General features: G+C 44.2%; 1 protein-coding gene across 1 annotated transcript in view; it reads left to right on the top strand.

Annotated features, from left to right (window-relative positions):
• KIF5B (kinesin family member 5B) overlaps positions 1-26,311 on the top strand; it is an 82,098-nt gene extending 55,787 nt beyond the window's left edge. Inside the window, exons 11-26 of the mRNA XM_077268493.1 lie at positions 1,523-1,671; positions 1,810-1,991; positions 4,336-4,404; positions 4,606-4,812; positions 7,917-8,060; positions 9,456-9,644; positions 10,024-10,141; positions 11,151-11,212; positions 18,602-18,711; positions 20,025-20,126; positions 20,802-20,862; positions 20,948-21,019; positions 21,094-21,198; positions 21,293-21,509; positions 21,797-21,929; positions 23,126-26,311. Of these exons, the coding sequence (XP_077124608.1) occupies positions 1,523-1,671; positions 1,810-1,991; positions 4,336-4,404; positions 4,606-4,812; positions 7,917-8,060; positions 9,456-9,644; positions 10,024-10,141; positions 11,151-11,212; positions 18,602-18,711; positions 20,025-20,126; positions 20,802-20,862; positions 20,948-21,019; positions 21,094-21,198; positions 21,293-21,509; positions 21,797-21,929; positions 23,126-23,132 (1,927 nt within the window). The 3' untranslated portion in view covers positions 23,133-26,311. The remainder of the gene's footprint in view (positions 1-1,522; positions 1,672-1,809; positions 1,992-4,335; positions 4,405-4,605; positions 4,813-7,916; positions 8,061-9,455; positions 9,645-10,023; positions 10,142-11,150; positions 11,213-18,601; positions 18,712-20,024; positions 20,127-20,801; positions 20,863-20,947; positions 21,020-21,093; positions 21,199-21,292; positions 21,510-21,796; positions 21,930-23,125) is intronic.
• Positions 26,312-26,663: the final 352 nt, after the last annotated feature.

Below are 26,663 nucleotides of genomic sequence, written 5' to 3'. Positions count from 1 at the left end.
ACAGGTGAATATCACAAGTGTCGGGGTCCTGAGCGACGAGAGGCGAGTCATTTTTCGCAGCAACAGCATATGGGGCAAATATCTCTCTATGGAGCATCTTATGGGGCCATAATCAGCATTTGTGGAACATTATACGGGGCAAATATCTCTATGGAGCTTCTTATGGGGCAATAAGCAGCATTATATGGGGCAAATATCTCTATGGAGCATCTTATGGGGCCATAATCAACATTTGTGCAGCATCATAAGGGGCAAATCTCTCTATGGAGCATCTTGTGGGGCCATAATCAGCATTTGTGGAGCATTATACGGGGCAAATATCTCTATGGAGCATCTTGTGGGGCAATAAGCAGCATTATATGGGGCAAATATCTCTATGGAGCATCTTATGGGGCCATAAGCAGCATTTGTGCAGCATTATATGGGGCAAATATCTATGGGGCCAGTATTAACCTTTGTGCAGCATTATACGGGGCATATTTTAATATGGAGCATCTTATGAGGCCATCATGAACTGTATGGAGCATTATATGGGGCTCCTGATTCAATATGGATATTCAAAAACACTTAACCTACTGATGTCTCAATTAATTTTACTTTTATTGGTATCTATTTTTATTTTTGACATTTACCGGTAGCTGCTGCATTTTCCACCCTAGGCTTATACTTGAGTCATTAAGTTTTCCCAGTTTTTTGTGGCAAAGTTAGGGGTCTTGGCTTATACTCGGGTCAGCTTATACTCGAGTATATACGGTAACCCTCTGTTCCCAATTTAAAATAAAGATGTAAAAAAAAATACACATAAGGTCTTGCTGCGTGCATAGAAGTTTGATGAAAATATTAAATTAATTGACCTGATCAGTAAACGCTGCAAAGAGAAAAAACTTGAAACACCAGAGTTGCGGGGTTTTTTTGGTCACCACAATGTCTCAAAAAAAATGCAATAAGATCAAAATTTCACATCAGCCCCAAAATACTATTGATACATAAATCAGGTTGCCACGCTAAAAACAATCTGTCACACGGCTTCATTAACTGCAAAAATGCAAACGGTACTGGTTACTTTGCCTTTTTTGTTTTTCCTTCCATCTAACCTGGGTTTTCTCCCCCCCCTTCCCTTTCCTCCCCCCGGTTACCTTTACATTACATGGTAAAATGAATGGCGTCTTGACTCTTCTTGCACAAAAACAAGCCCTCGTACAGCTATGTGGGTGGAAATATATACAATCTAGTAGTGGTCCTTGGAGGAAGGATAGGGGAAAAAAAAACAAAGGCGCTAAAGAAAAATTTTCTGGTCCCTAAGAGTTAATGCATAATCACCTGCCGCCCCTTTTCTCATCTCAAAATTTCTCTTCTGTGTACACAATATATAAAGTCATATTCTTTGGAAGTCATGTTTGCCACTTGAAGGGGTACCGGATCTGTTTACATATTGCCCTATCGGCCAATACTGAGCTGCAGGACCAGGCATCGCCAACTCCAATTTCTAATTCCTTTTTCTTTTTTTTTTTTCTTTTGTCAGAGCGAAGACCATTAAGAATACAGTGTGTGTTAATGTAGAGCTTACTGCTGAGCAATGGAAGAAGAAATATGAAAAAGAAAAGGAGAAAACAAAGACTTTGCGGAATACAGTGCAGTGGCTTGAGAATGAGCTCGCTCGTTGGCGTAAAGGTGCGTTTATGACCGTTTGACATTGAGTCTCACTTTTTAGTTGCGTTCCGTATTTTATATTGACCAGATTGTGGCTACATCCTCTGGTTGTTGGGGTACTAAACGTAGCTCAGCAGATATTACATCTGTGTATTGCAGGAGAAACTGTGCCAGTTGAGGAGCAGTTTGATAAGGAAAAGGCCAACTTGGATGCATTTGTAGTGGATAACGTTGTAGCCAACGACAAGCCTGCTGTCACTCTTTCTGCTAATTTTACGGATGCCGAAAGGAGGAAATGTGAAGATGAGGTTACTAAGTTATACAAACAACTGGATGATAAGGTAAAATGGTGTGTCTGTTTGGGATCTTCAGGCTTAGTCATTTTAATTTTGACAGCTTTGCTGCTTTTAACAACCATTTACCTTCACATAATCTTATGTCCTTGCGAGTCTGATCTACAATATGCCGGTAGTACTTTGCTCACGTTTTTTTTTCCTCTTTTTCCTCCCCATTGCTATCGTATGGTAAAAATCCTGTGAAAAGGTTTTGTGATTTTTGATCTTGGGGTATATTTATGTTGCATTTGTGAAACCTGTAAATATAAATGTTTCGCTTATAAAAAGTGTCAGATGACTGAGTTCCAAAGACAAGGCAATGTCCCTTTTTAAAATGAAATTTTCAGGTGTAATTCTCAAATGGCCAAATTGTCTGTGACTCCTGTTTGATGGTGATGACTGCACTTATTAAAGGTGTATAGGAGCATATTAATAGAGCATATTAAAGGTGCATAGGAGCAGATCCAGAGTAGTCACAAATGGCATTTATGGCTCTGGTTGCTCATGTTTAACCCCTTAGTGAATTATGATTGATGTATCCAACGTAAATGGATGCTATTTGACAGCAGTTTAACTCCTTGAATGCTGTGGACATTATCAACCACAACATCTAAGGTGTGACAAAGGAGACACTTTCCATCTACCCCTTGCCTTCCTGCGATGTGATTGTGATGTGCCGATGGGTTCCTATGGAAGTCAGACCCCTCCAATGGCTCCCAGGTCTGCCATTGCTCTGCCTGCTAGACCATACTAGAGGGGTGGTCTAATAGCTTGCCTGTAAATGGTGTACTAATTATAAATTATATAAAAATGAAGAGAATAAAAGATAGTGTTTTTGTGCTGCTGGATTCATAGCAGCCCCTAGAATAAAGTTACCTGGATATTTTTAATGAATGGAAAAAGGCAAATATCGTATATACTCGAGTATAAGCCAAGACCCCTAATTTTTGCCACAAAAAACTAAAAAAACTTAATGACTCGAGTATAAGCCTAGGGTGGAAAATGCAGCAGCTACTGGTAATGTGAAAAATAAAAATAGATACCAATAAAAGTAAAATTAATTGAGACATCAATAGGTTGTGTTTTTTGAATATCCATATTGAATCTGGAGCCCCATATAAATCTCCATACAGTTCATGATGGGCCCCATAAGATGCTCCATATTAAAATATGCCCCATATAATGCTGCACAAATGTTGATTATGACCCCATAAGATGCTCCATACAGACATTTGCCCCATATAATGCTGCACAAATGCTGATTATGGCCCCATAAGATGCTCCATAGACACATTTGCCCCGTATAATGATCCACAAATTCTGATTATGGCCCCATAAGATGTTCCATAGACTATTATGCCCCATATGCTGTAGCTGCGATTAAAAAAAAAAAGCACACTCGCCTCTCGTCGCTCAGGCCCCCGACACTTGCTATATTCACCTTTCCCCGTTCCACCACTGGGCGCTGCTGTGTCTTCCGCGTCCTCTGCAATGACGTTCAGGCAGAGGGCGGCGCGCACACGAATCATGTCATCATGCCCTCTGACCTGAGCGTCACTGCAGAGGAAGACAGAAGACACAGCGGCGCCCAGTGGTGGAACGCAGAAAGGTGAATATAGCACAATGCCCTTGTTATACTCACCTGCACCTGGCGCGATCCCTGCACGTCCCTGGTTCTCCGGGCGCCGACAGCTTCTTCCTGTATTGAGCGGTCACAGGGTACCGCTCATTACAGTAATGAATATGCGGCTCCACCCCTATGGGAGTGGAGTCGGGTCCATATTCATTACTGTAATGAGCGGTACCACGTGACCGCTCAATACAGGAAGAAGCTGCCTGCGCCGGAGAACCAGGGATGTGCAGGGACCGGTCCAGGAGCAGGTGAGTATTACACAGCTGCCGCTCCCCCTCCCCTGCCGACCCCTGGGAATGACTCAAGTATAAGCAGAGAGGGGCAATTTCATCCTTAAAAAAATGGGCTGAAATTCTCGGCTTATACTTGAGTATATATGGTAATACTCATTTCCTTTTTTTTTTTTTTTTTTTTTTTTACATTTCTTCTGCCAAAATTAATAAAAGCTAATCCACAAATTGTATGCGTCCCAAAATGGTGATGGTAATAAATGCAACTCGTCTCACAAAAGAATACTAATCCACATACACCAGTAACGATGGGAGAATAAGAATTACGGCTTTTTGAAGGCAAGGATAAATGATTACTTGGTCATTAACTATCAAACAGGTTTGGTAGTTAATGGGTTCTTATCAGGAGTGATGGGGAGACTGCTCACACTTGTCCTATTTTATACAGATATTGTATAATACAGATTTATTGTTGCTGTTTTATCAGGATGAAGAGATCAATCAGCAGAGTCAGCTGGTGGAGAAACTAAAGCAGCAAATGTTGGATCAAGAAGAAGTAAGTTACACACAGACTGCAGATGTGAATATTCCCGATTGCTCATTTCCATGGCTTTAGTACTGCAATGCTTCATGTATGTCTCTTCAGTTTGTGGGTAGTTAATAATGGAATTGTTAATCCGCAGTTCTAGTTTTTGGGGAATCACCTGATGGCTTTTGGCTTTCTGCAGTTGCTATAATGTTTTTCCACAACTTTCAGCTTTTGGCTTCCACAAGACGGGACCAGGACAATATGCAAGCTGAGTTAAACCGTCTGCAGGCTGAAAATGACGCCTCCAAAGAAGAAGTGAAAGAAGTGCTCCAAGCTTTGGAGGAACTGGCTGTCAATTATGATCAGAAGTCGCAGGAAGTGGAGGACAAAGCCAAGGAGTACGAGATTCTGAGCGATGAGCTGAGCCAGAAATCGGTGAGGCATGGAGGGTGGGCTGTACCATAAGTCTTAGAAAAGTCCTGTGGTTCTTTAACCCCTAGTGACGGTGCCAAATTTTTGAAATCTGACCAGTGTCGCTTTATGTGGTTATAACTCTGCAACCGTTCAGCAAATCCCAGTGATTTTGAGATTTTTTTTCGTGACACATTATACTTTATGATAATGGTAAATTTAGGTCAGTATGTTTTGTGTTTATTTATAAAAAAATATAAAAAATTTGAGAAAAATGTAAAACAATTAGCAATTTTCAAAATTTGAATGATTATCCCCTTAATCCAGGTAGACATGCCACAGCAAACCATTAATAAATAACATTTCCCACATGTCGGCTTTACATCAGGACCATTTGTAAAATGTTATTTTATTTTGTTAGCATTTTAAGAGGATTAAAAATGTAGCAGCAATGTTTCATTTTTTTTCAAGGAAATTTACAAAATTTATTTTTTTAGGGACCTATCCAGGTTTGAATTGACTTTAGGGGTCTCATATATTGGGAAACCCCCAAACGTGATACCATTTTAAAAACAACACCCCCTGACATATTGAAAACTGCTGTCAGGTAGTTTATTAACCCTTCAGGTGCTTTACAGGAATTAATGCAAAGTGGCAAGACAGGAATGAAAATGTGTATTTTTACCACCTAAATGTCTCTAACTTCTGAACAGATTACAACAGCCGTCAGACTCTAAGGCTGCTATTTGGTCATGAATTGCCATGGCAAACATCAGGACCACACAATCATGATCTGAGGGCACCAATTTGGATAAAGAGGAAGCCCCCACAATCTGTTAACCATTTATAATGATGTAGTCTCTATTGACAGCAGCATCTAAGGGTACCGTCACACTCAGCAACTTTCCAACGATCACGACAAGCGATACGACCTGGCCGTGATCGTTGGAAAGTCCTTGTGTGGTCGCTGGAGAGCTGTCACACAGACAGCTCTCCAGCGACCAACGATGCCGAAGTCCCCGGGTAACCAGGGTAAACATCGGGTTACTAAGCGCAGAGCCGCGCTTAGTAACCCGATGTTTACCCTGGTTACCATTGTAAATGTAAAAAAAAAAAAACACATACTCACATTCCGGTGCCTGTCACGTCCCCGGCGTCCGCTTCCCTGCACTCCTCCTGCATCCTGTGTAAGCGCGGCCGTAAAGCAGAGCGGTGACGTCACCGCTGTGCTCTGATGTACGGCCGGCCGGCGCTGACACAGGATGCAGGAGGAGTGCAGGGAAGCGGACGCCGGGGACGTGACAGGCACCGGAATGTGAGTATGTAGTGTTTTTTTTTTTTTTACATTTACAATGGTAACCAGGGTAAACATCGGGTTACTAAGCGCGGCCCTGCGCTTAGTAACCCGATATTTACCCTGGTTACCAGTGAAGACATCGCTGCATCGGCGTCACATGCGCCGATGCAGCGATGTCAGCGGGAGATCCAGCGTCGAAATAAAGTTTCAAACGATCTGCTACGACTTACGATTCTCAGCGGGGTCCCTGATCGCAGTAGCGTGTCAGACACAGCGAGATCGTAACTATATCGCTGGAACGTCACGGATCGTGCCGTCGTAGCGAGCAAAGTGCCACTGTGAGACGGCACCCTAAGGGGTTAAACAGATTTGGATGGGGCAAACAGTGATCGTGGCTGATACAGCAAGTTGTCAGCTATAGTGGACAGCCGACAGCTGCTGGATTGTCACCTGTATGGGGAGGCTATTCTCTAATATCTCAGGTCAGTTAAAAGACGTATTGGCTGTCATTAAGGGGTTAAAAAGCGTGTCTAGATTAGAAAACTCATTTTTTGTTGATTCGGTGGATAAACAAAGTACTTTGTCGTTCCCTTATTGTCAAGCAACACTAGCAAAATGTAATATGCAAAGGAAAGAATGTCTGTCCGGTATGAAGTCACTATTTTCCACAGTGAAAATGCACCACCCGATCCACAATGTATTCTCTCCAAGAGTCCTTATCAAAGGGAAAATAGTCTCTCTTCAGAGAGCTTAGATCATGGAGCCAACGGTCACGCGCTCTGACTGCTAGCCTATGTGTAGGTGGCAAAACTGTCCTAATTTTCTGAAATGCGCGACAGTGTACAGTGGGTATGTAATGCGCTGTATAGAAATTGTACGAATGTTTTAATGGATGCAGTAAATTTCACCTTTTGCAATGCAAAATGCCAAATCCACAGTAATATCCATATGCAGACTGCCATGACTTGGTTCTGTATCAAGTTTTTATAGTGGTAGGACTCTGTCTTAGACAGGGCACTGATTATTTAGTGATCCGTCTCCTTTTTTAAATTCTGTGCCGTCGCCGCCATCATTGGGGAGTGTGGTGTGCGCACGCAGCATGGTTCTACGCCTGGTGTTCAGTAAAATGGCGGTTATGCATTGCATTCGTAGATCAAAATTTCAGCTCAATGACTTCATTTAAGCTGAAATCTCAATTTGCAGATACTGTGCCACCGGTGACATTTTATCAAAGACTTCAATGATGTCAAAAACAGGCAGTCAGGTCAGTAAATTCAGTGACCTATAAAAGAAACCGAGGAGGCAGGTAGAGGGGCAGAGAAGCAGCAGACCCTGCACCCTAGACTGCCTCGATGCACAGAAAACATTAGTTCAAAACTTGAGGATGATGAGTCCACAACCACTGAGCGGATTCCTTTACAACATGTATCCGATTAATTGGCATCACAATGCCTTTATGGCCATGGCTTTACGTCATAAAGCTAAATCTTGCTGTTAGGTTCTCTCTTTAAGTTGTTAGTTGTATTTGGTTTTGAGGCTCTATAAAAAAGAAAAACATTGTGCTACTCCCCAACCCGAACACAAGAACTGTAGCCCTGAATAAGTCTGTTATAATTTTGGCCTTTACTATGATGCCAAGATCTAAACTTTGGCCTTTTGATACTTGCCATGTGAAATATTTAAAGTCCTAATAGAATATATATTTAATTGGCAGTGAAAGGCTTAGTTGTGTGTGTTACCGTTAAGGACTCCCGATTCTTGTGAATTTTGAGACCACAATTTCATCGTGTTTTGTGATGCTATTCCTTTCTTTCTTTTTTTTTTTGTTAAGGTAATTTTGTCCAGTTTAGACTCTGAACTCCAGAAACTGAAAGAGATGACGAACCATCAGAAGAAGCGGGCTACGGAGATGATGACCTCCTTGCTGAAGGATCTTGCTGAGATTGGCATAGCCGTAGGAAACAATGACTCCAAGGTGATTCATCAACTTGATGCATAGCTTGTTCTTTATCAGTATATTTTCCATTAATAATGCAGCCTTGGTTCCTCTGTGCACATTGTGGTAATGCATCCACTCTTACCTAATGCGCCAGTACTGGAAATGTCTGTGATCTACTTACCCAGATGGTCTGCAGCCGTTGTGACTGACTGAGCTTTGATCATTCCCATTGGGGGGCTTGGGGTGTCACCTAGGGGTGCTATTTGGCCTCTTGGTTTACAGTTCTTTCTTTTGAAATGACGACATGCTTGTTATCTGGGCATTCTCTCCCAGTCAGTCTGACATGGGGTATGTAGAGGCCAGTGGCCAAAGGACTGTACAGCTCCGTAGGCAGCCACCTGCTGCCCTGTGCTTGCCACTCACCAGCCCCATTAGTCAGAGTAAGACCCGTTCATAATACCATCTGGCCATCAGTTGGTTGCTTCAGCACATCATGCCGGTATGTTCCATACTCCATGTCAGATTGAGCTAGAGAGCCTGGACGAGCCTTTTTGAAGCGCTACTCCGGCAGAGGGATTTTTTTTTTATTTTTTTTTTTTTTAAATTACAGCCTTGAATAGGTGCTAGCAGTCTAACTTCTGTCAGCGAACGTGGATTAGCGACACCACTCCAGCAGTAAATAAAAAAAAACAAAAAACTCTGGAGTGGTGCTTTTTATGATTTTAAAAGAAGTGTTAAGAAATGTTTCCTCTTAATAAATAGGTATATTTGCAAAGTGCTTGTAAAAATGAGAAACTTTGCAATTTAAAATTATTTTTTTCCCCCTGAAGAATTCTTGATTCTATAATTTGCTTGTTGCCCAGGTGTCCGGCCAAGTCTCCGGACTTGGAGGTGCTTGCATACTCTGATTTACAGCTTGCAGGTGCGGCCCTGAAGCAAGCTGACTGTAGCCTGCTTTGGCGCCCCTGCACTTCTCCTACGCTGCCAAGGCCTAGCTGCATCTATAAGCAGCATGGCAGAGTGCACAGTCCTGACCCGCAGTGCACCCATGCCACTGGCCCGAAAAGTCAGTCTTGCCTGCCTGAAGAGAGTTGATGCGACCACCCTATTGAGGATGATGTACTGTATCATGACTACTTAGTTACAGCTGCAAGTTTTCTTTTTATCTGTAAAACTAATAGATGTCTGTCCATTAAAAAAAAAATGCCAAATGCGCTGTGGCATCTATGGTGGGCTGATGTATGGGCTTGTTTCCTTTTTTTTTTTCCATAAATTTTGAGACTCTTCCCTGCCCCCCTCCCCCACTTTTGATGATCCTAATCGTGTTTTTTGTGAAGATGCAAATCGCAAGAACTTGGAATGATGAATCCATTCTTTTTGAAGTTGCACATTTGGCATGATTAAAACAGTTGATCTCTTCTTTCCCAATAGCAACCAGAGGTGAGCGGCATGATCGATGAGGAGTTCACCGTGGCCCGGCTGTACATCAGTAAGATGAAGTCTGAAGTGAAGACCATGGTGAAACGCTGCAAACAGCTGGAGGGCACTCAGGGCGAGAGCAACAAGAAAATGGAGGAGAACGAGAAGGAACTTGCTGCCTGCCAGCTCCGTATCTCTCAGGTAGATGCTGCGGGATGTGTGACAGCTAGAAACCTGTCCAATGTGAAACCCTAAAGCTTGTCTTAATATATAGTGGAGGTACCACAGTAGGCATTAGGGCAGAACTGTAATGCTTAGGTTTTTGTTTTTTTACTGTAACAACTTGTCCCATCATTATACATTCTATCCATATGCCCTTTAATAATCATAGTTTTGAGGGAGAGGGGCATTACTGCACTAATACTTACAAATGGTCACTCATTGACTCCAGGGCACTGTGCATGCTGAAACTTGCCCCTGTAAAAATAAAATCCACAGCTGGACCCCCAGCCATCAGCTCATCATAAGGTGGTCTGCCTAAGAAGAGGGTTCACTCAATCATCTTTGTTTCTCTTTAAAGCATGAAGCAAAGATCAAGTCACTGACAGAGTACGTCCAGAACCTGGAGCAGAAGAGGAGGCAGATGGAGGAGTCTGTGGATTCTCTGAACGAGGAGCTTGTCAAGCTGCGGGCACAGGGTGGGGCGTCTTTCTGTCTTGGGCTTTATACTCCTTCTCTGAAAGTTATTACCGACTACACAAACCAGATATTCTAGAAAGCCTACTAAGTATTTTGTGAAAATTGGGAGGAGTGACCGCAGGGGAGAGTCAAAATAGAGAGAAATCTTTGATTAGCACTGACGTCAAAATTCTTTATAATTATATTTTTCCTTGTTCAGTACCATGATTTACTGAAAAAAAAAAAAAAGAAATAAAAGCCCTTCTAAAAAAATGTTTTTAAAAAAATTCTGTATTGTGTATATTTATAATGTAGTCCACAGTTTAAGCTTTAGAGGAAGATTGTTCTAATACATCTGTGACCCAGCTAAGCAGCCATGCTGCGGGTTATTACCTGCCGCCTTCATGATGTAAAGGACGCTGAACACATGATTTATCTCCTTTATTGGAGTATTGGATATTGCATAGCACGTATCTCCTCTCCAATGCTCTCAGGCTCTAACATCCCACGTCCTATCTTAGGATTGTGTTTCACATGCTGGGCAGCTGACAATGCAGTGTCTTGCATAGGGGAGCAGCAGAGCAATGTGTGCGGCAGCGTTCTGTTTTGTATGTGCAGCCTGTGAATAATCACCTGTGAGAGGGGAAAAGAATCATGATTTGTAGTCCTTTACATGGTAACCCGGTCATCTGGTGTGCCTTCAGCCCCCTTTAAAATCAAAACTATACATTGTAGAAAAAAGCTCTAATAAGTCTTCATTTTACAAATACGAGAAAGGTATAAGATTTGTGAACTTCAGCAAGTCCAACAACAATGTCTGATGTGATGTCCGAATAATTATTCCTTTGATGCCTGTATATTTGTACCACTGTTCTTACTCTTATGATGGAATAGCCTCAGTGTGTCTGCTCCTACTGGCACAGCAGTCCAAATTCAATGATGATCTCCCTTTTCTGTAAATGATTACCAATTCCTTCATGATGTTTTGCTGAAATTTGTGTTTATACCTTGTCATCTATTGTATTGTAGAAAAAGTTCATGAAATGGAGAAGGAGCACCTAAATAAAGTGCAGACTGCCAATGAAGTTAAGGTATGTGATTATTAGAAATATCTGTTGTTATGCAATATAAAAGGCCTGGAATGATTATTGCATTTGCTACCGGTCTCCTTTAGTTAGTGCGATTTTTACTAAATTCCAGTCTTTAATCTCCATTTAATTTTTTAGACCCTCCTTGTTTCAAACATTTCTATTGTGATGGTTTCCCTCCAATTAATACATACTGGATGTGAGGCCTTTGGTTTCCAGGATTCGCTGTCTTCACCTCTTTTGTATCAGAAAAGCTCAGTTTCTGGACTGTTTGTTCCTTTAACAACTCATGAAGGCTCATGTGCTTTCCTCCCTGTGTACAGCCTTGGAGAACTATTGGGAAGAACGGTTAGACAATTGCTGTCACCAGGTTTTCCCATTGTAAACTACTGCCCCACCTTAATGACTTTTCTCCTACGCCTCATTGGGGGACACAGGACCATGGGTGTTATGCTGCTGCCACTAGGAGGGCACTAAGTGAACACAGAATAGCTCCTCCTCTGCAGTATACACCCTCCTGCTGGCTCTCAGTGAACCAGTTCTTGCTTAGTGTCTGTAGGAGGCACTTGGGTCTGCTTTCAGACCCCACCATTTTTATTTTAGCTTTTTACTTTTTATTCTATTTTTCCTTAACGGAGCGAATGGGGGTGACGGATCCTTTCTAGGTTCCGATCTACTCCGAACCATCAACAGGCAAGTACGTGGAGCGTCCCTCCCGTATCCTTTCCTGCAACGCTGGATGCCAGCCCTGAGCTCATATTACGGGCGACGGTTCCTTCGCGTTCTGATCTCCCCCCTCCATAGCAGGCGACCACATGGAGTAGCCCTCCATCTATCTCTCCTGGAGCCAGGTGCATAGCCGGACATGATATATATGGCATCCGTGCAGCCCCCCTCTGCATCACCACTGATATAGCGGATGACGCATGGCGGCAGAAGCTCTCCACCCCCTCCCTGACTATGGCGACGGTGGATTGAGCACCGGCCCACCGCATCTACCGTGAGTACAGTGCGGGGGCCGAGGCGCTGGGGGGAGGTCCTGGTCCCCGGGGTATGGGAGGTCCGCACCTTAAGCCTGTGTCCGTGGGTGGTCCGTAGTGCGGCAACCCCACGAAAAAGTGCAGCTAATGATGGCGCTAATAGCGCTCGCGGCGCTGCAGGCCGCAACCGCAGAAGGAAAAAAAATAAAATTCCCCTCAATACAGGCTGGAGTTTGGGGCCACGCCCACCGGCAGGTAGCCCTGCCCACTTTTCCTGGCGCTTCTCATTCCCTGTGATGAGCTCCCACTTCCTGGTCTCGGCGGCCATCTTGGGACACCCACAGCCCTGATGCTGCAGCACTGCTCCAGCATTTCCTATCATAGCCCTCAGGACTAGCGTTTTTCTCTGCCTACACTGCGGACCTGCCCTGGGGACTCAAGACACAGGACCTGGGTAAGCTGCAGACACATAGCTTAACCCTTCCCCTGCTAGTAAGCGCTTTCCTCCAGGCTTTACTATGTCTCAACCAAAGCCTCACAAAAAGTCTGGGAAATCCCACACTGTATTTTTCGCTGCATGTACCTCTTGTAAGGTATCATTACCCCGGGGTCACAATACTGCATTATGCACAGCTTGTGAACCGGTGACGGCTCAGGAACCACCTGTTGCTGATAATGAACCCAGTGAGCCTAGTCCCACTGAGTGGGCTACCTCCCTTTCCCGGTCTATGGCATCCCTGGCAAAAGCGTTAGACTCGTTCCGAGACCCTTCATCTAACCAGGGCACTAATACGGACGACGCTTCCGATGGTCAGAACCCCTCGTACTACAGGGGTTGTACCTTGCCAAGGAGTTCTCACTCTTCCAGGAAAAGGACTCATGCCATATCCCCAGACCATCAACGGTTTTCGGGTTCTGAGAGCTCCATTTCTCGCTCCCCTTCCATTGGGGCTAGTAGAGAACCTGTTTCAGAGGACGATTCTGATACGTCCCTAGATCAGGAATTTCATCACGATCAGGAGACTCTCGACTCTAATTGAGTCAGTGAATAAGGCTTTGAGACTTGAGGAGGAACCCTTATCTAAAACAGATCATGCCGTGTCCTTTAAGAGGACAAAACGAGCTCAGAGTGTTCGCCACTCATCCTGAGTTTAAGCAAATTGATGAATCTCATAGGATCTGTCCAGATAAACGATTCACGAGGCAGAAGCCCATGGAGTCCAAATATCCCTTTGCCCAGGATCTAAGAAAAGATTGGTCACAATCTCCCCCAGTAGATACTCCTGTATCGCGCCTGGCTACGAAATCTGTTTTATCCTCCTCGGAGGGCGCCTCTATTAAAAATCCAACTGATCGTCAGATCGACAATATGGCGCGTCCAGCCTTTGAAGCCTCAGCGGCCGCACTCTTTCCATCTTTTGCCGCTACGTGGTGGCTAAGGCTATGACCCACTGGGCTGAGGTCTTGTCTTCAGCAGTACTGGATACCAATCTCTCCCCCCCCCCCCCCCCCAAAATAGCATACCTCGCTACTCAGCCAGAGCTGGAGATTTTGTAGTGACCGCGTCCCTGGATGCCGCTGACTGTGCTTCTCAAGCAACAGCAAATGCCATCACCATCCGGAGGTCATTATGGCTCAGAGACTGGTGTGCGGATTCTACTTCCAAAAAGTCATTGACTTCTCTCCCATATCAGGGTGGTCGCCTTATTGGCGAAAAGCTCGTCCAGTTAATTTCTGACGCCACTGGAGGGAAGAGTAAATTTCTTCCACAACAGAGACCCTCTCGGCCCTTTCGGAACTTGCAACCACAGGCTCGTTCCCGTTTTTTTTTTTTTTTTTCTCTCGTTACAACTCAAACTGGTCCTCTACTTCCACATCTCCCGGTTCCGGCCGGGCACAACGTGGAGGCAGAGGTTCACAGGCCTCTTTTAAGCCTTCCCCTTCTTGGAGAGGCAGGCCAAGGCAGCCGGAATCCAGAGGCGCCAGAACGGGCAGACCTTCCACACAATGACTTCCTGCGGTATCCGGTGGACACCCTCAAAGTAGGCGGCCGCCTGCTTTCCTTCAGTGCCGCGTGGCTCTCGGTCGTTCACGACGAGTGGGTCCGTGATCTAGTGTCCTCCGGATACAAGATAGATCTCTTATCTCGTCCTCCAAACCGTTTTTTCCTGTCTTCTCCTCCCAGAGCAAAAGCACCAGTTCTTCAAAGCTATAAGCTCTCTGAGAAAAGACGGAGTTATTACTACGGTCCCTCAAAGCGAAAGGTTTCAAGGTTTTTATTCAAACCTCTTCATTGTTCCAAAGAAGGACGGTACAGTACGGCCCATACTGGATCTAAAACTGCTGAACAGGTTCGTCAGGGTACGACGATTCCGGATGGAATCGCTTCATTCTGTCATCACCTCCATGGAAAAAGGCGAGTTCCTGGCGTCTATACATATCCAGGACTCATACCTCCACATTCCTATTTTACCTTCTCACCAAAGGTTTCTTCGCTTCGCAGTTCAGGAAGATCACTTCCAATTCGTTGCTCTACCCTTCAGCCTCGCCACCGCTCCCAGGGTATTCACCAAGGTCATGGCGGCTGCCGTGGCCATACTCCACACCCGAGGAGTGGTGGCGCTCCCGTATTTAGACGATATCCTCATCAAAGGCCCCTCTGTCAGCTCCTGCAAGGAAGCCGTGGCCATCACAATAGATACCCTTTCTCGCCTGGTTTGGACGATAAACTTCAAAAAATCTTCCCCAGTGCCGGCTCAGCGAATTTCCTTTCTAGGAATGATACTCGACTCGTCCCGGGGGTTGGTTCTTCTTCCCCAGGAAAAGATCTGTCTTACAGCGAGAAGCTCAGAGGCTCTCTCAGCCTCGCTCTCGCTCTGCGCTTCAGTATGAGAGTCCTCGGCAGGATGGTAGCAGCTATGGAAGTGGTTCCATTTGCCCAACTACACCTCCGTCCTCTACAGCATGCCCTCCTGGCTGTTTGGGACAGGAACCTGTTCTCCCTAGACCGTCGGTTCCTCCTTCCCCAGCGAGTCAGACAGTCTCTCTGGTGGTGGACATTGAAATCCTCCCTGAATCAAGGGAAGTCTTTTCTTCCAGTACACTGGCTGGTTGTGACGACAGACGCCAGTCTTCTAGGCTGGGGAGCGGTGTTCCTTCATCACATTGCTCAGGGCCGCTGGTCCCCCCCAGGAATCACGCCTTCCAATCAACATCTTGGAAATCCGGGCGATCAGGCTGGCACTTCTCCAGTTTCGAGCCCTTCCTAGCAGGTCGCCCAATCAGGATTCAGTCCGACAACGCCACTGCAGTGGCATACATCAACCGCCATGGGGGAACCCGCAGCAGGGCGGCCATGACAGAGATAGGCCACATCCTCTGATGGGCCGAGGAAAACCGCTCAATGATCTCTGCGGTTCACATCCCGGGAGTGGACAATTGGGAGGCAGACTTCCTCAGTCGGCAATGCCTCGACTCCGGGGAGTGGTCTCCATCCGGAGATCTTCCACCAGATCTGCTGTCGTTGGGGAACCCCGGATGTGGATCTGATGGCCTCACGGCTGAATTTCAAGGTTCCCGACTTCATGGCTCGGTCCCACGATCCGGCAGCCATCGGGGCAGACGCTCTTGTACTCCCGTGGCATCATTTTCGGCCTCCGTACATATTTCCCTCGCTTCCTCTCCTGCCGAGAGTCATCAAGAAAATCAGAGCGGAGAGGGTACCGGTAATCCTGGTTGCGCCAGATTGGCCGCGCCGGGCGTGGTACGCGGAACTAGTTCAACTAGTTGCCGACGTTCCCTGGCGATTACCGAATCTCGCAGATCTGCTATCTCAAGGCCCCTTTTACCACCAGAACTCAGAGGCACTGTGTTTGACGGCATGGCCGTTGAGTTCTGGGTCCTAACCCAGGCAGGTTTCTCTCCAGAAGTCATAGCTACCATGATCAGCGCTAGAAAGCCTACGTCTATGCGTATCTATCATCGCGCTTGGAAGACTTTCTTTTCATGGTGTAGCGACCGAGGACGTTCTCCTCTACATTTTTCCATCCCTTCCATTCTCGAGTTCTTACAAACTGGTTTGGACTTGGGTGTCGCCCTTAGTTCTCTCAAGGGGCAGATCTCAGCCCTGTCTGTTCTCTTCCAACGTAGGATTGCCAACAGATTACAGGTCAAGACGTTTATTCAGGGAGTCTCCCGTCGGGCGCCCCCCTATAGGATGCCGTTGGAACCATGGGATCTTAATCTGGTCCTCGGAGTCTTGCAACAGGCTCCTTTTGAACCTCTACAGGAGGTTTCCCTGTCTCTTCTTTCATGGAAAGTTGCTTTTCTAGTTGCGGTCGCCTCTATCAGACGAGTCTCCGAGCTGGCGGCTCTGTCCTCTCAAGTTCCGTTCCTGAATTTTCATCAAGATAAGGTGGTTTTGAGGACATCTCCCTCTTTTCTACCGAAAGTTGTATCCTCTTTTCATCTCAATGAGGAGATTGTCTTACCCTCACTCTGTCCGGCACCAGTCCATCGCATCTAGAAGGCCCTTCACACACTGGATTTAGTGAGAGCTCTTAGAAGATACATCTCGCGGACAGCGTCTTTCTGCATGTCAGATGCCCTATTCGTGCTCCCGGAAGGACCGAGAAAAGGGTTTCCCGCTTCCAAGGCGACAATAGCCAAATGAATCCGTTCGGCTATTCAAGAGTCCTACCGAGTCAGAGGTCTTCCTGTCCCAGCAGGGATTAAGACTCACTCCACTCGGTCGGTGGGTGCGTCTTGGGCCATCCGGTACCAAGCTTCGGCAGCACAAGTTTATAAGGCTGCGACTTGGTCCAGCCTGCATACCTTTACAAAACATTACCACATTCACTCTCAAGCCTCGGCAGATGCGACCGTCGGCAGACGAATTCTGCAGGCGGCTGTGCCGCATCTGTAACTTGTGGGTGCAAGTAGCAATTGCAGTTAATTTTTTCCTACCCAGGGACTGCTTTAGGATGTCCCATGGTCCTGTGTCCTCCAATGAGGCGTAGGAGAAAAGTAGATTTTTGTGTACTCACCGTAAAATCCTTTTCTCCGAGCCAATCATTGGGGGACACAGCACCCACCCTGTTAGCCTATTGGCTTTGGTTTTTGTTGAGTTAACTTGGTTTTTGACACAGTTCATCCTTGTTAAATATTAAGCTCCTACTGCTTTGTTACCGAACTGGTTCACTGATAGCATTCAAGAGGCTGTATACTGCAGGGGAGGAGCTATTCTTTCTGTGTTTACTTAGTGTCCTCCTAGTGGCAGCAGCATAACACCCATGGTCCTGTGTCCCCCAATGATTGGCTCGGAGAAAAGGATTTTACGGTGAGTACACAAAAATCTCCTTTTACAGCAGTCTAGCAACCTGCATACACAAGTTCCTAACCTCTTCTGCAGATCCCAAAAATACATTTTATAGTTACCCATATGGTGCGGTCATGTCAGATAGGCATCGCTCGTCTTGCTTTGTTGTCTCCTCTTTCCCTGCTGTCGCCATGCTCCTGCCTTGCTTCATGTGGATGACGTGTCCTATGTCATCTACACAGCGCCCCAAACTCTCTCCTGCGCCGGCATACTTATATGTGCATGCATCGGGAGAGGCCAAAGAGTGCAGATAACCCAGAGGTAAAGCCGGCGCATGTACATTGGAGTGAAATACGCCTGCGCAAGAGAGATTGGGGGGGGCGCTGTGGAAGACCTTGGCCACATCGCCCACATGAAGCAGAGAAGGAGGACTTTGATAACTGCGAGAGAGGAGGCAACAAAGCAAGACAAGACCCATCTGACCAGGCTGCACCGTATGGGGGATTATAAAATATAGTTTTGGGGATCTGCAGTGGGAGTTGGGGACTTGTATACAGCTTGCTAGATAGCTTGTATACAGCTTGCTGTAAAAGAGACATTAAAGATGCTAGCCGTAGTTTATATTGGGGAAAGCCTGGTGACAGGTTTCCTTTTAAACCACATTTTAGGGTCCCTATTAAGTTTTTAGAAAGGTATTCTGAAGTTGGGAAGTCCTCTTCTATCCAAAAGATGGGGGAGAATGACCTCATTGCTAGGACTCCCACCAATTTTTGGGGGGCTGAAAGAGCCGTGTGAAAGGCGCATTTGACTGATTATGCACACCTACTCTCTCCATTAATTCTTATGGGCTCGGCCATCTTTAGCGGTCCCGTTTTAAAACCTGAATGGAGCAGCAGTGTGTGCATGATCTCTCATTACTCCGTACTCGTGGGGCTCTGTAGTGCTCTGGTTCTCAGGATCGATGGCTTCCCAGCAGTCAGACCGCCAGCAATTGGTAAATTATGCCCCCTTTAAACTGGAATAGAAAAATTCCTCTTTGGTATTAATAGTAAAAATTTTCCAGATCTGAACCTAAATTGTAATCTTGTTCTTCAGCATGCAGTGGAACAACAGATTCAGAGTCATCGGGAGACTCATCAGAAACAGCTGAGCAGTCTGAGGGATGAGATCGATACTAAGGAGAAGATCATCACCGAGCTCCAAGAGTAAGTCATTCATTGTTCCTGACAATATAATGTAGCAAGACTGCAACGTTTTAATCCAAATGTCACACTGAGATAAAAATTTGATTTATCAATAGGAAATGGAGCTGATCTGCCATTTCAGGTTAATTTTTAAGGAGCTCTGCTCATACTTTAACCCCTTCATGTCATGGCCATAACTTTTTTCCTTTTTTAACATTTTCGCCAATATAGCCGTATCAGGGCTTGTTTTTTGTAGTATGAGTTGTACTTTTGAATGACACCATTAATTTTACCACAGTCTTCTGGAAAATGGGGAAAAAATTCCAAATGCTGTGAAATTCCACAATTGTTTTTTGTTTGTTTATTTTAATTTACAATGTTCACTATGGTAAAACTGACCTAGCAGTATGATTCCTCAGGTCAGTACAAGTACGCAGAGATTTTTTTTCTTTTTTCATATATTTTGTGGTGAAAAATCAATTCCAAAATTTGTGAAAAAAGTTTTTGCACCTGTTGCAATTTTCCAAGACTTTTGCAATTTCCATTTTTTGGGGCTCTGCAGCTGGTGTGGTGGCTTATTTTTTTTTGTGCCCTGAGCTGACATTTTTAGGATAGATACATACTTTTGATAACATTTTATTGAACGTTGTGGCAGCCAAAAAAAAACCTTAGTACTGGCATCTTGATTTATTTATTTATTTTGTCTCGTTGCGTTGTTTAGTGATATGTTTAATTTTCTATTTTGATTGGACATCGCTGATCAGAGATACCAATTGTTTTGTTTTTGTTTTTCTTTTCAGTGGCGCAAAAGATAGTTTTAAACTTGTTTTACTTTTCTTTTTTAAAACTTTTTTTTTTTCTTTCCCTCAATAGTTTCCTTAAAAGACTTGACTCTGCGATTGTCTGGTCACCTGTGCTATACATAGCAGGGATTCAGCACTGCTATGTATAGCAGAAATAAAAATCTTCTATGAATGTCGGCCACGAGCGGGCTGTCATGACAATCAGTGCCCCCTTATCACTAGGCGGACGTTGATGGACTACCAGAATGACGCACTTCCAGCCAGAGGGTGTTAATCCTGCTGTCAGAGGTTGACAGTGGGATTTAACTGGTCAACAGCCGTGGGTGGAGAAAGATGTGGGGTAAGATGCAGGCTCAGCGTCTGAGCCCGTGTCAACCTCAGGGACACGACAAACAACATAAATATAAGTCAACAACTTGTCAACCAGTCTGTGATATTAGGCCGTGATTAAATAAGCAGTCCTAGGTACAAATCCGGCACTGTGGTCATATTACTTCTTGTTTTATATAATGGTACTATTTATTTTTGCAGCCAAAACCAGAAGATGATGCTCGAGCAAGAACGTCTGCGGGTGGAGCATGAAAAATTGAAGGGTGCCGATCAGGAGAAAAGCAAGAAGTTGCATGACCTCACGTAAGTGCATAATGATCGGTAATCATTGTTTTGCTGGGGAGCATGTAATCTTATGACTTTAAAAAGAATTGATAAATCTGAACCTCATTCAAATACTGTATTAGGCCTTATGGACATCAGGGAAACTCCCACTTATCCTTATGAGATGAGGCAGAGCTGCTATGATGGGCCCGGACCCTCCATGTATTACATGGAGGGAATATTTGCATTCAGAAGGAACTTTTCCTAGTGAAGACAAACCTACTGTGATCTCAGTTTCATTAAAAAAAAAAGAAAAAAAAAGTTAATTGTTCCCCTGAAGATAATGCGGAATGTATACAAAGACTACGTGGAGAACTTCTGCTGTATGGAATTCGACAGAGAGGGTTGTCTGTTATCTAAAAAAAAAACTGGCTTCTTTATTCCAAAAACAGCTACATTAGCTTTGTGCCTTAGACTGCAACTTGGTATATTAAAGTGAATGGGCTGAGCTGCCAGACCTTATGGCACTTGTGAAAAGATGCAGTGCTGTTTTTAGAAGAAAGCAGCCATGTTTTTGCAATCCTGTACAGCACCTCTAAGGCTCCTGGTTAATGCACACATTTGGTTAAAGCTGGACACATTTGTTTTCATATGTATTCAGACCTTTATTGCTATCGTTGTCAGATTTGTTAACTTTTTGCAATATTCCTTCAGGGTTATACAAGACAGAAGAGAGCAAGCACGGCAGGATCTGAAGGGACTCGAAGAGACGGTGGTAAGCAGAATGTGACTGATATGTAACACTTCATTGTTTGGCCATGTAATCCTCCTTGAATTGATCTTAAGTTTCTGCATTCTAGGCTAAGGAACTCCAGACCCTGCATAATCTCAGGAAGCTTTTTGTTCAGGATTTGACAACTAGAGTGAAAAAGGTAATTGATTTCCAGGTCCTCCTTTATTTTGGCGCAGCCTGGTTCTCCTATTAACGTGTGTTTTCTTTATACAGAGTGCAGAAATGGACTCTGATGATACTGGAGGGAGCGCAGCACAGAAACAGAAGATCTCCTTTCTGGAAAATAACCTTGAGCAGCTCACCAAGGTCCATAAACAGGTATAAACAGTCTCCTTAACAGTTTTGTTCCTTTTGTGTAAGGTGAAAAAAACAACAACAAAGAATCTGACACTTTTTGTTCTGTATTCTGTAGCTGGTACGTGATAATGCAGATCTGCGTTGCGAGCTTCCAAAGTTGGAAAAACGACTTAGAGCTACAGCTGAACGAGTTAAAGCCTTGGAGTCTGCTCTAAAAGAAGCCAAAGAAAATGCGTCTCGCGATAGGAAACGGTATCAACAGGAGGTCGATCGCATTAAAGAGGCCGTAAGATCCAAGAATATGGCAAGAAGGGGACACTCTGCACAGATCGGTAACTAGTCTACTTTCTATGTGCACATTTACATCCTAAAACAAATTGGATTCCTTTTGAGTGGCCAAATTTTTTGTTCAGTAGCCTCTTTGGTGGTGCTCGCATAGGTTGGAGAGTTGGACATGCACGTGTTATTCTCTACATTCATTTGTGTGGGAGCATTGAAAGGAGCCGAGCACACTTCTGGAGATCTATACAGTTCTAGCATATTCTATACATAGGTCCCCGATGAGACAACCTATGTTAAGCTGTTCAGTTAATCTACCAAAATATAATTTTTATTTCAGCTAAACCTATCCGTCCCGGTCAGCACCCAGCTGCCTCACCAACACACCCAAATGCAATTCGTGGCGGCGCTGTTTTCCCTCAGAATAGTCAGCCGGTTTCTATCCGTGGAGGAATTGCTAAGCCTGACAAAATGTAAGTTGTATATACATTTTTTTTTTTTTGTATTCTTTTTGGGATGGGTGGGAGAGTTTATACTTTCATGTGTTTCGGTATCAGATAAAGGTTGGATTTCTTGAAACCTTACTTAACAAATTAGCTATTGCATTCGCCATAGTGTTTCCCATTCGATAGACTGTACAACCATATGACCTGTAGAATACCAGCTACCCAGTATGCGAGTCAGTAGTCAGGAGGGATGTACCCAAACTGATGCAAAGCAAAACGAGCCGTTGCCCATTCCAGTCAGTTTGGGCGCTTCATTCATTTCCCAAACGGCTTTTTTTTTTTTAAATAAATATAAAGAACAGTCTTAAATCACTTTGATTTATGTTCCGATAGAAAATTAGTTTCTTTCATTATATCCCGTCTATTGGATATCTTGCATAGTGATGGGTGAATCTGCTGAAATTTGAATTTTAATGTTTGCTAAATTTTTGACCAGGAAATTCAGATCACATGAAATTTTTTTGATAATAAGATGTCCCTTATTCTCTCGGGTCTCCCTAGACCCCACAGCAAATGAAAACTTGCGTTGGGGAGGAAAAAATATAATAATTCACCTTGCCGCTTACCTGTTAGCACCAGAATCTAGTCCTCCTCACAGTTCCTTGGAGCTTTTTTTTTATATAAACTTCTCACCCACACAGCATACTCTTCCTTCATCTTCACTTTGTGCCAGGGCTTCCGGCACCATATAGTCGTCTGACGTCACAACGGGCGTGGCCTGAGGCTCTGACAACCCTGTGGGCGACACGTGTTGGGACGGCTTGATATGCTTCATGCCATCGGTGGTCTACTCGCTGACAGAGGCCCCAGCGCAGAGTAAATATGGAGGAAGATGGCATTATGTGTAAAGAGACCTAATGGAGTTGCATCGAGGACTGGAACAACAGCGGCAAAGTGAATTTTTTTTATTTTTCCCTATTTAACAAATCTGCAAAGAAGCAATTTTGGTGTAAAATTCAAGGGAATTCAATTTTCCTCAAACCAATTCTCTCATCTCTATTCTTATACAATATTTATAATCTTATTTGCTGCTCTGTTCTGTCCATTAAAATAGAAGCAATCTCGATGTGGTCATCTGTAGGGCTTCCGTTACATGCATATTCAATCACTGAGGAGCCAAATTGCTTCTATGAAGTTCACTTTTGTTTATATTTTTATTTCAGCTGCTGAAGGACCAACGGCATCGAGGACAGTCAAGTGGTGATCATTACCGGGGTTCACTTCTCTTTTGGGGATTGTAGGATTGTTTTTGAAATTGTAATTTATATCCGGCCTGTACAGCTCTTCCTTTCTCCCAATTTTTTTTTCTTTTGCAAAAAAAAAATTCTTTTTTTATTTGCAGCGAAAACTTAGTGCAATTCCGATGTATTTGCATATGAAATGTAATTTAATAGCTCCATCTATTGCACAGTTTGTTCTCCATGTCTTAATCTAGTCCGCACTGTGCCAAGTCTGAATGTACGTCACTGGTCGAGTAGAGCCTAGTCACGTCTCTGTATATCTTTTGTCATAGGGACATGGAGCAAACTATAACGGTTTAATACACTTCCAGGTTAACCTTCTCCAATACGTGTAAGAGTCCGCCGCGTTATACCAGGGCCGGCGGCGACTGATGAAGTGACTCTAACATCAGTGCTACAATAAAATACTGTAGATTGTACAGTGTCTAGCTACTAAAGCGTGCTTTATTATACCTGCCGCTGGGCTGAAATCCTCACTACCAAATAATCTCCAGATTTCAGGACACTCGAGGCTGCTCTACTATTCTGTGGTGGGAAAACCTGCTGCCGTGTGGTCGTAACACGAGGCAGGAGGACAACGTATCGATACCAGACTGTGCTGTTCCTTAGCGTTATGTGTGAAAACATTCTGCTTTACCCTGTTAATAAATGTGTATGGGATCATCGAGGCCCGTTACTGTAGGACGGGATTTTATGAAATGTATATTTAATTTCCTCCTTATACCACTTTCGATTATCCATTGTAGTTTCTAGTCTGCATACATTCCTTGCAGTGGTGCTTTCTTGGAATGGGGACGTATTTACATGCACTGGAGAAAGCGATGTTTAGAAAGGACTGTCGCGTACCCTCATCGAGTGTTTCTGTAGGTAACTGGGTGTCCCATTCCCAGTATCTAATATGTGGTTTAGGAGAGCGGGTTAAGTTTAGGGGACCTATCGGCTTCCCCCTGAGTAAATGCTTGTATTCTCATATTCTGACCCATCTTTTAATAGAATTCTGCATTGTGCCGCTCCTCTGTAACTCCCACTGGAAATGCATGAATAAATGGACAACTGGGTTTTACTGTGTGCGTACACAATTGATCCCAGTGCATGCAGGGTTATCTGAAACTTTAATCATTTTTTTTCCTATGGGGGTGACCACTTGCTAGTAGGTAGCTGCTAACTACCTGCCTGTTCTATACTGCGACAATCTGTTCAGATTTGGCCAGCGATTCTCCTGCTTCCAGAGGTGTCACGTTGACAGAGCAGTTCTTTTTCTTTCGGTCTCCTCTGTCAATGGGGTGTCATGGCTGCCATCATGCTGATTGACTCCCCTGTCAGTCAGCATGGATTCGGCATTGACACCCCTTCAACATAGCGGAAATGAAGATCCTTCTCTGTTGACGTTGCATCATTAGAAGCGGGAGACTCGCCTGAAGAAGCAGTCCGTGACCACTCCGAGCCGGGAGAGATCGTTGCAGGCAGGTAGCAACTACCCTCCTGAAAGTTCTTTGCCTATTTTTTTCGTATGGGGCCACATCCCTGATAACCCCTTTTATAGAGGATCGGCACAGCGCACACGTTTTATGGGAAGTACAAGTATAGGACTGCCACTGTTTGAAAGATGGAAATTTGTAGGTAGGACATTATTAAGATTTTTGAGTGTAAAATGACTTGATGGATTTTTCTTTTTGTTTAGGATGTCATTGATTTTGCACTCTACCTCCTTAATTGACGTTTATTCTCATGCAGTAGATTATTTTGTATTCATTCAGTTTTTTTTTTTTGTTCCTCTGGACGCCAAAGCGAAGCTTCTGATAACTATAGCTATAACCAGTTCTCCTCACTAGGATTTACCTTCTGAGAACCGCTCTACTGACGGCGGAGCCTTTCTTACATGGGAGCTTCAGTATGCACTACTGATGAAATACTAGAGGAGCCCGTGTCCTAGCCGTCCAGTTACTTGCCATAATCGTGTGGGCTAGATTTACTGGAGGAGACTGGTAAGGCTGGACCCAGATCATATCAGTTTAGGAGCATCATTCCCCACTGGAAGCCGCCAGCTTTGAATTATATTAAGTGCCGCTATATAACATACACTCCTGAGTTGTAGGGGGTCTTGACACTGACGTTTTATAAAATGCTTGATCGATTAACACTAATCCCTTTCCTGTTTTCTCATGGCCTCGGATGGTGCGCACACAGTCTGCTGAGTCTAATATGTACCTGTCGCTTTAAACCAACAAAGCTGGACTTGTGCAACATATGTAAGGCCTCATTCAGACAGCCGTAATGCGGGCACAGTTTAGCATCTACGTTAGTGTGCAAGTCTACCGACCCTTGTGAACGAGCTTGATGATACCATTAGTTTGGGTAATAAATCCCACATTCAGGCTGTGACTTGCAGCCATCTGAATGAAGGCTTTGATTACAACATGTCACCCAGGCTTCTGCAGTCTATTCCAAGCGCATCTCTGAGAAATATGATGCGTGAGAATGACAGCACCCATCGTGCAGAAGCCGCAGGTATATGTTAAGGGAGACCTGTGCACATCACACTAAACGGGAAGCAGAATATTTTCCTTTTTGTGCCTCCGTCGTCTGAAATTTTTTTTTTTTTTTTACATATTTTTTTTTTTTGCTATGTTTTACCTTTTTATGATATCAGGATTTGTTTTTTGCTCTGTCAAACTGGTAAAAAAAAATAAAGCCTATCTGAAAGTCTTCACTATGAATAGTTTGTTTCCTCGCTTTCCCCTACTTCAGGCTTCCATTATAATGGTTTGTGGTAAACGATTCTAGATGATAGTAGACGGCCTGTTGTTGAGCCTTTTCGGTTCGTCTTTCGTACTCATGTTCTCTTCCTGGCACATGCATATATTGGGAATAGTACAGCGATGCGAGCACAGTGTGTACCTATTTATTAATGGCGATCGGCTAAATTATTTTAATTATTTAATACCGTGACACTTACATGAGCGTTGGTGACAGAAGACAGGCCAGTAAGAGGTCCGCACATAATACACATTGATATTGGGACGGGTAAATTGCCATTTCCATCAGTCTTTCTGCATGCTGTAAATGTATTTGTGTTTAAAATAAAAAAAAGAAAAACTTGAAATAAAATACTGTCCTGCATGTTTTATTTTTTTTATACACTGCACAACGGGACCTGCTGGTACCATGAAACATCTGACTTTCTGGTGCTATGCAAATTGCTTCTTCAGAAAAAAGAGGACTTAAACTCTATAGCGCCACCCGTTGGAAGTAGCGATCCTACAAGTCACAATCAACCCTTTAGCGAGTCTTGCTATATGACTTGGGATAAAAGCCAAATCAGTATCTCAATTCGCAGGCAGATTGAGATACTGATTTGGTATTTTATCCTAAGTTTTATTGCAAGACTCGTTAAAGTGTTGATTTTGACTTGTAGGATCGCTGCTTCCAACGGGTGGCGCTATAGAGTTCAAGTCGTCTT

This window comes from Ranitomeya variabilis, chromosome 6, assembly GCF_051348905.1.
Source record: "Ranitomeya variabilis isolate aRanVar5 chromosome 6, aRanVar5.hap1, whole genome shotgun sequence".
In the NCBI taxonomy this organism is placed as follows: Eukaryota; Metazoa; Chordata; class Amphibia; order Anura; family Dendrobatidae; genus Ranitomeya; species Ranitomeya variabilis.
Note: the sequence above shows the minus strand (reverse complement) of the source record. Positions and strands in the feature narration are given on the sequence as shown.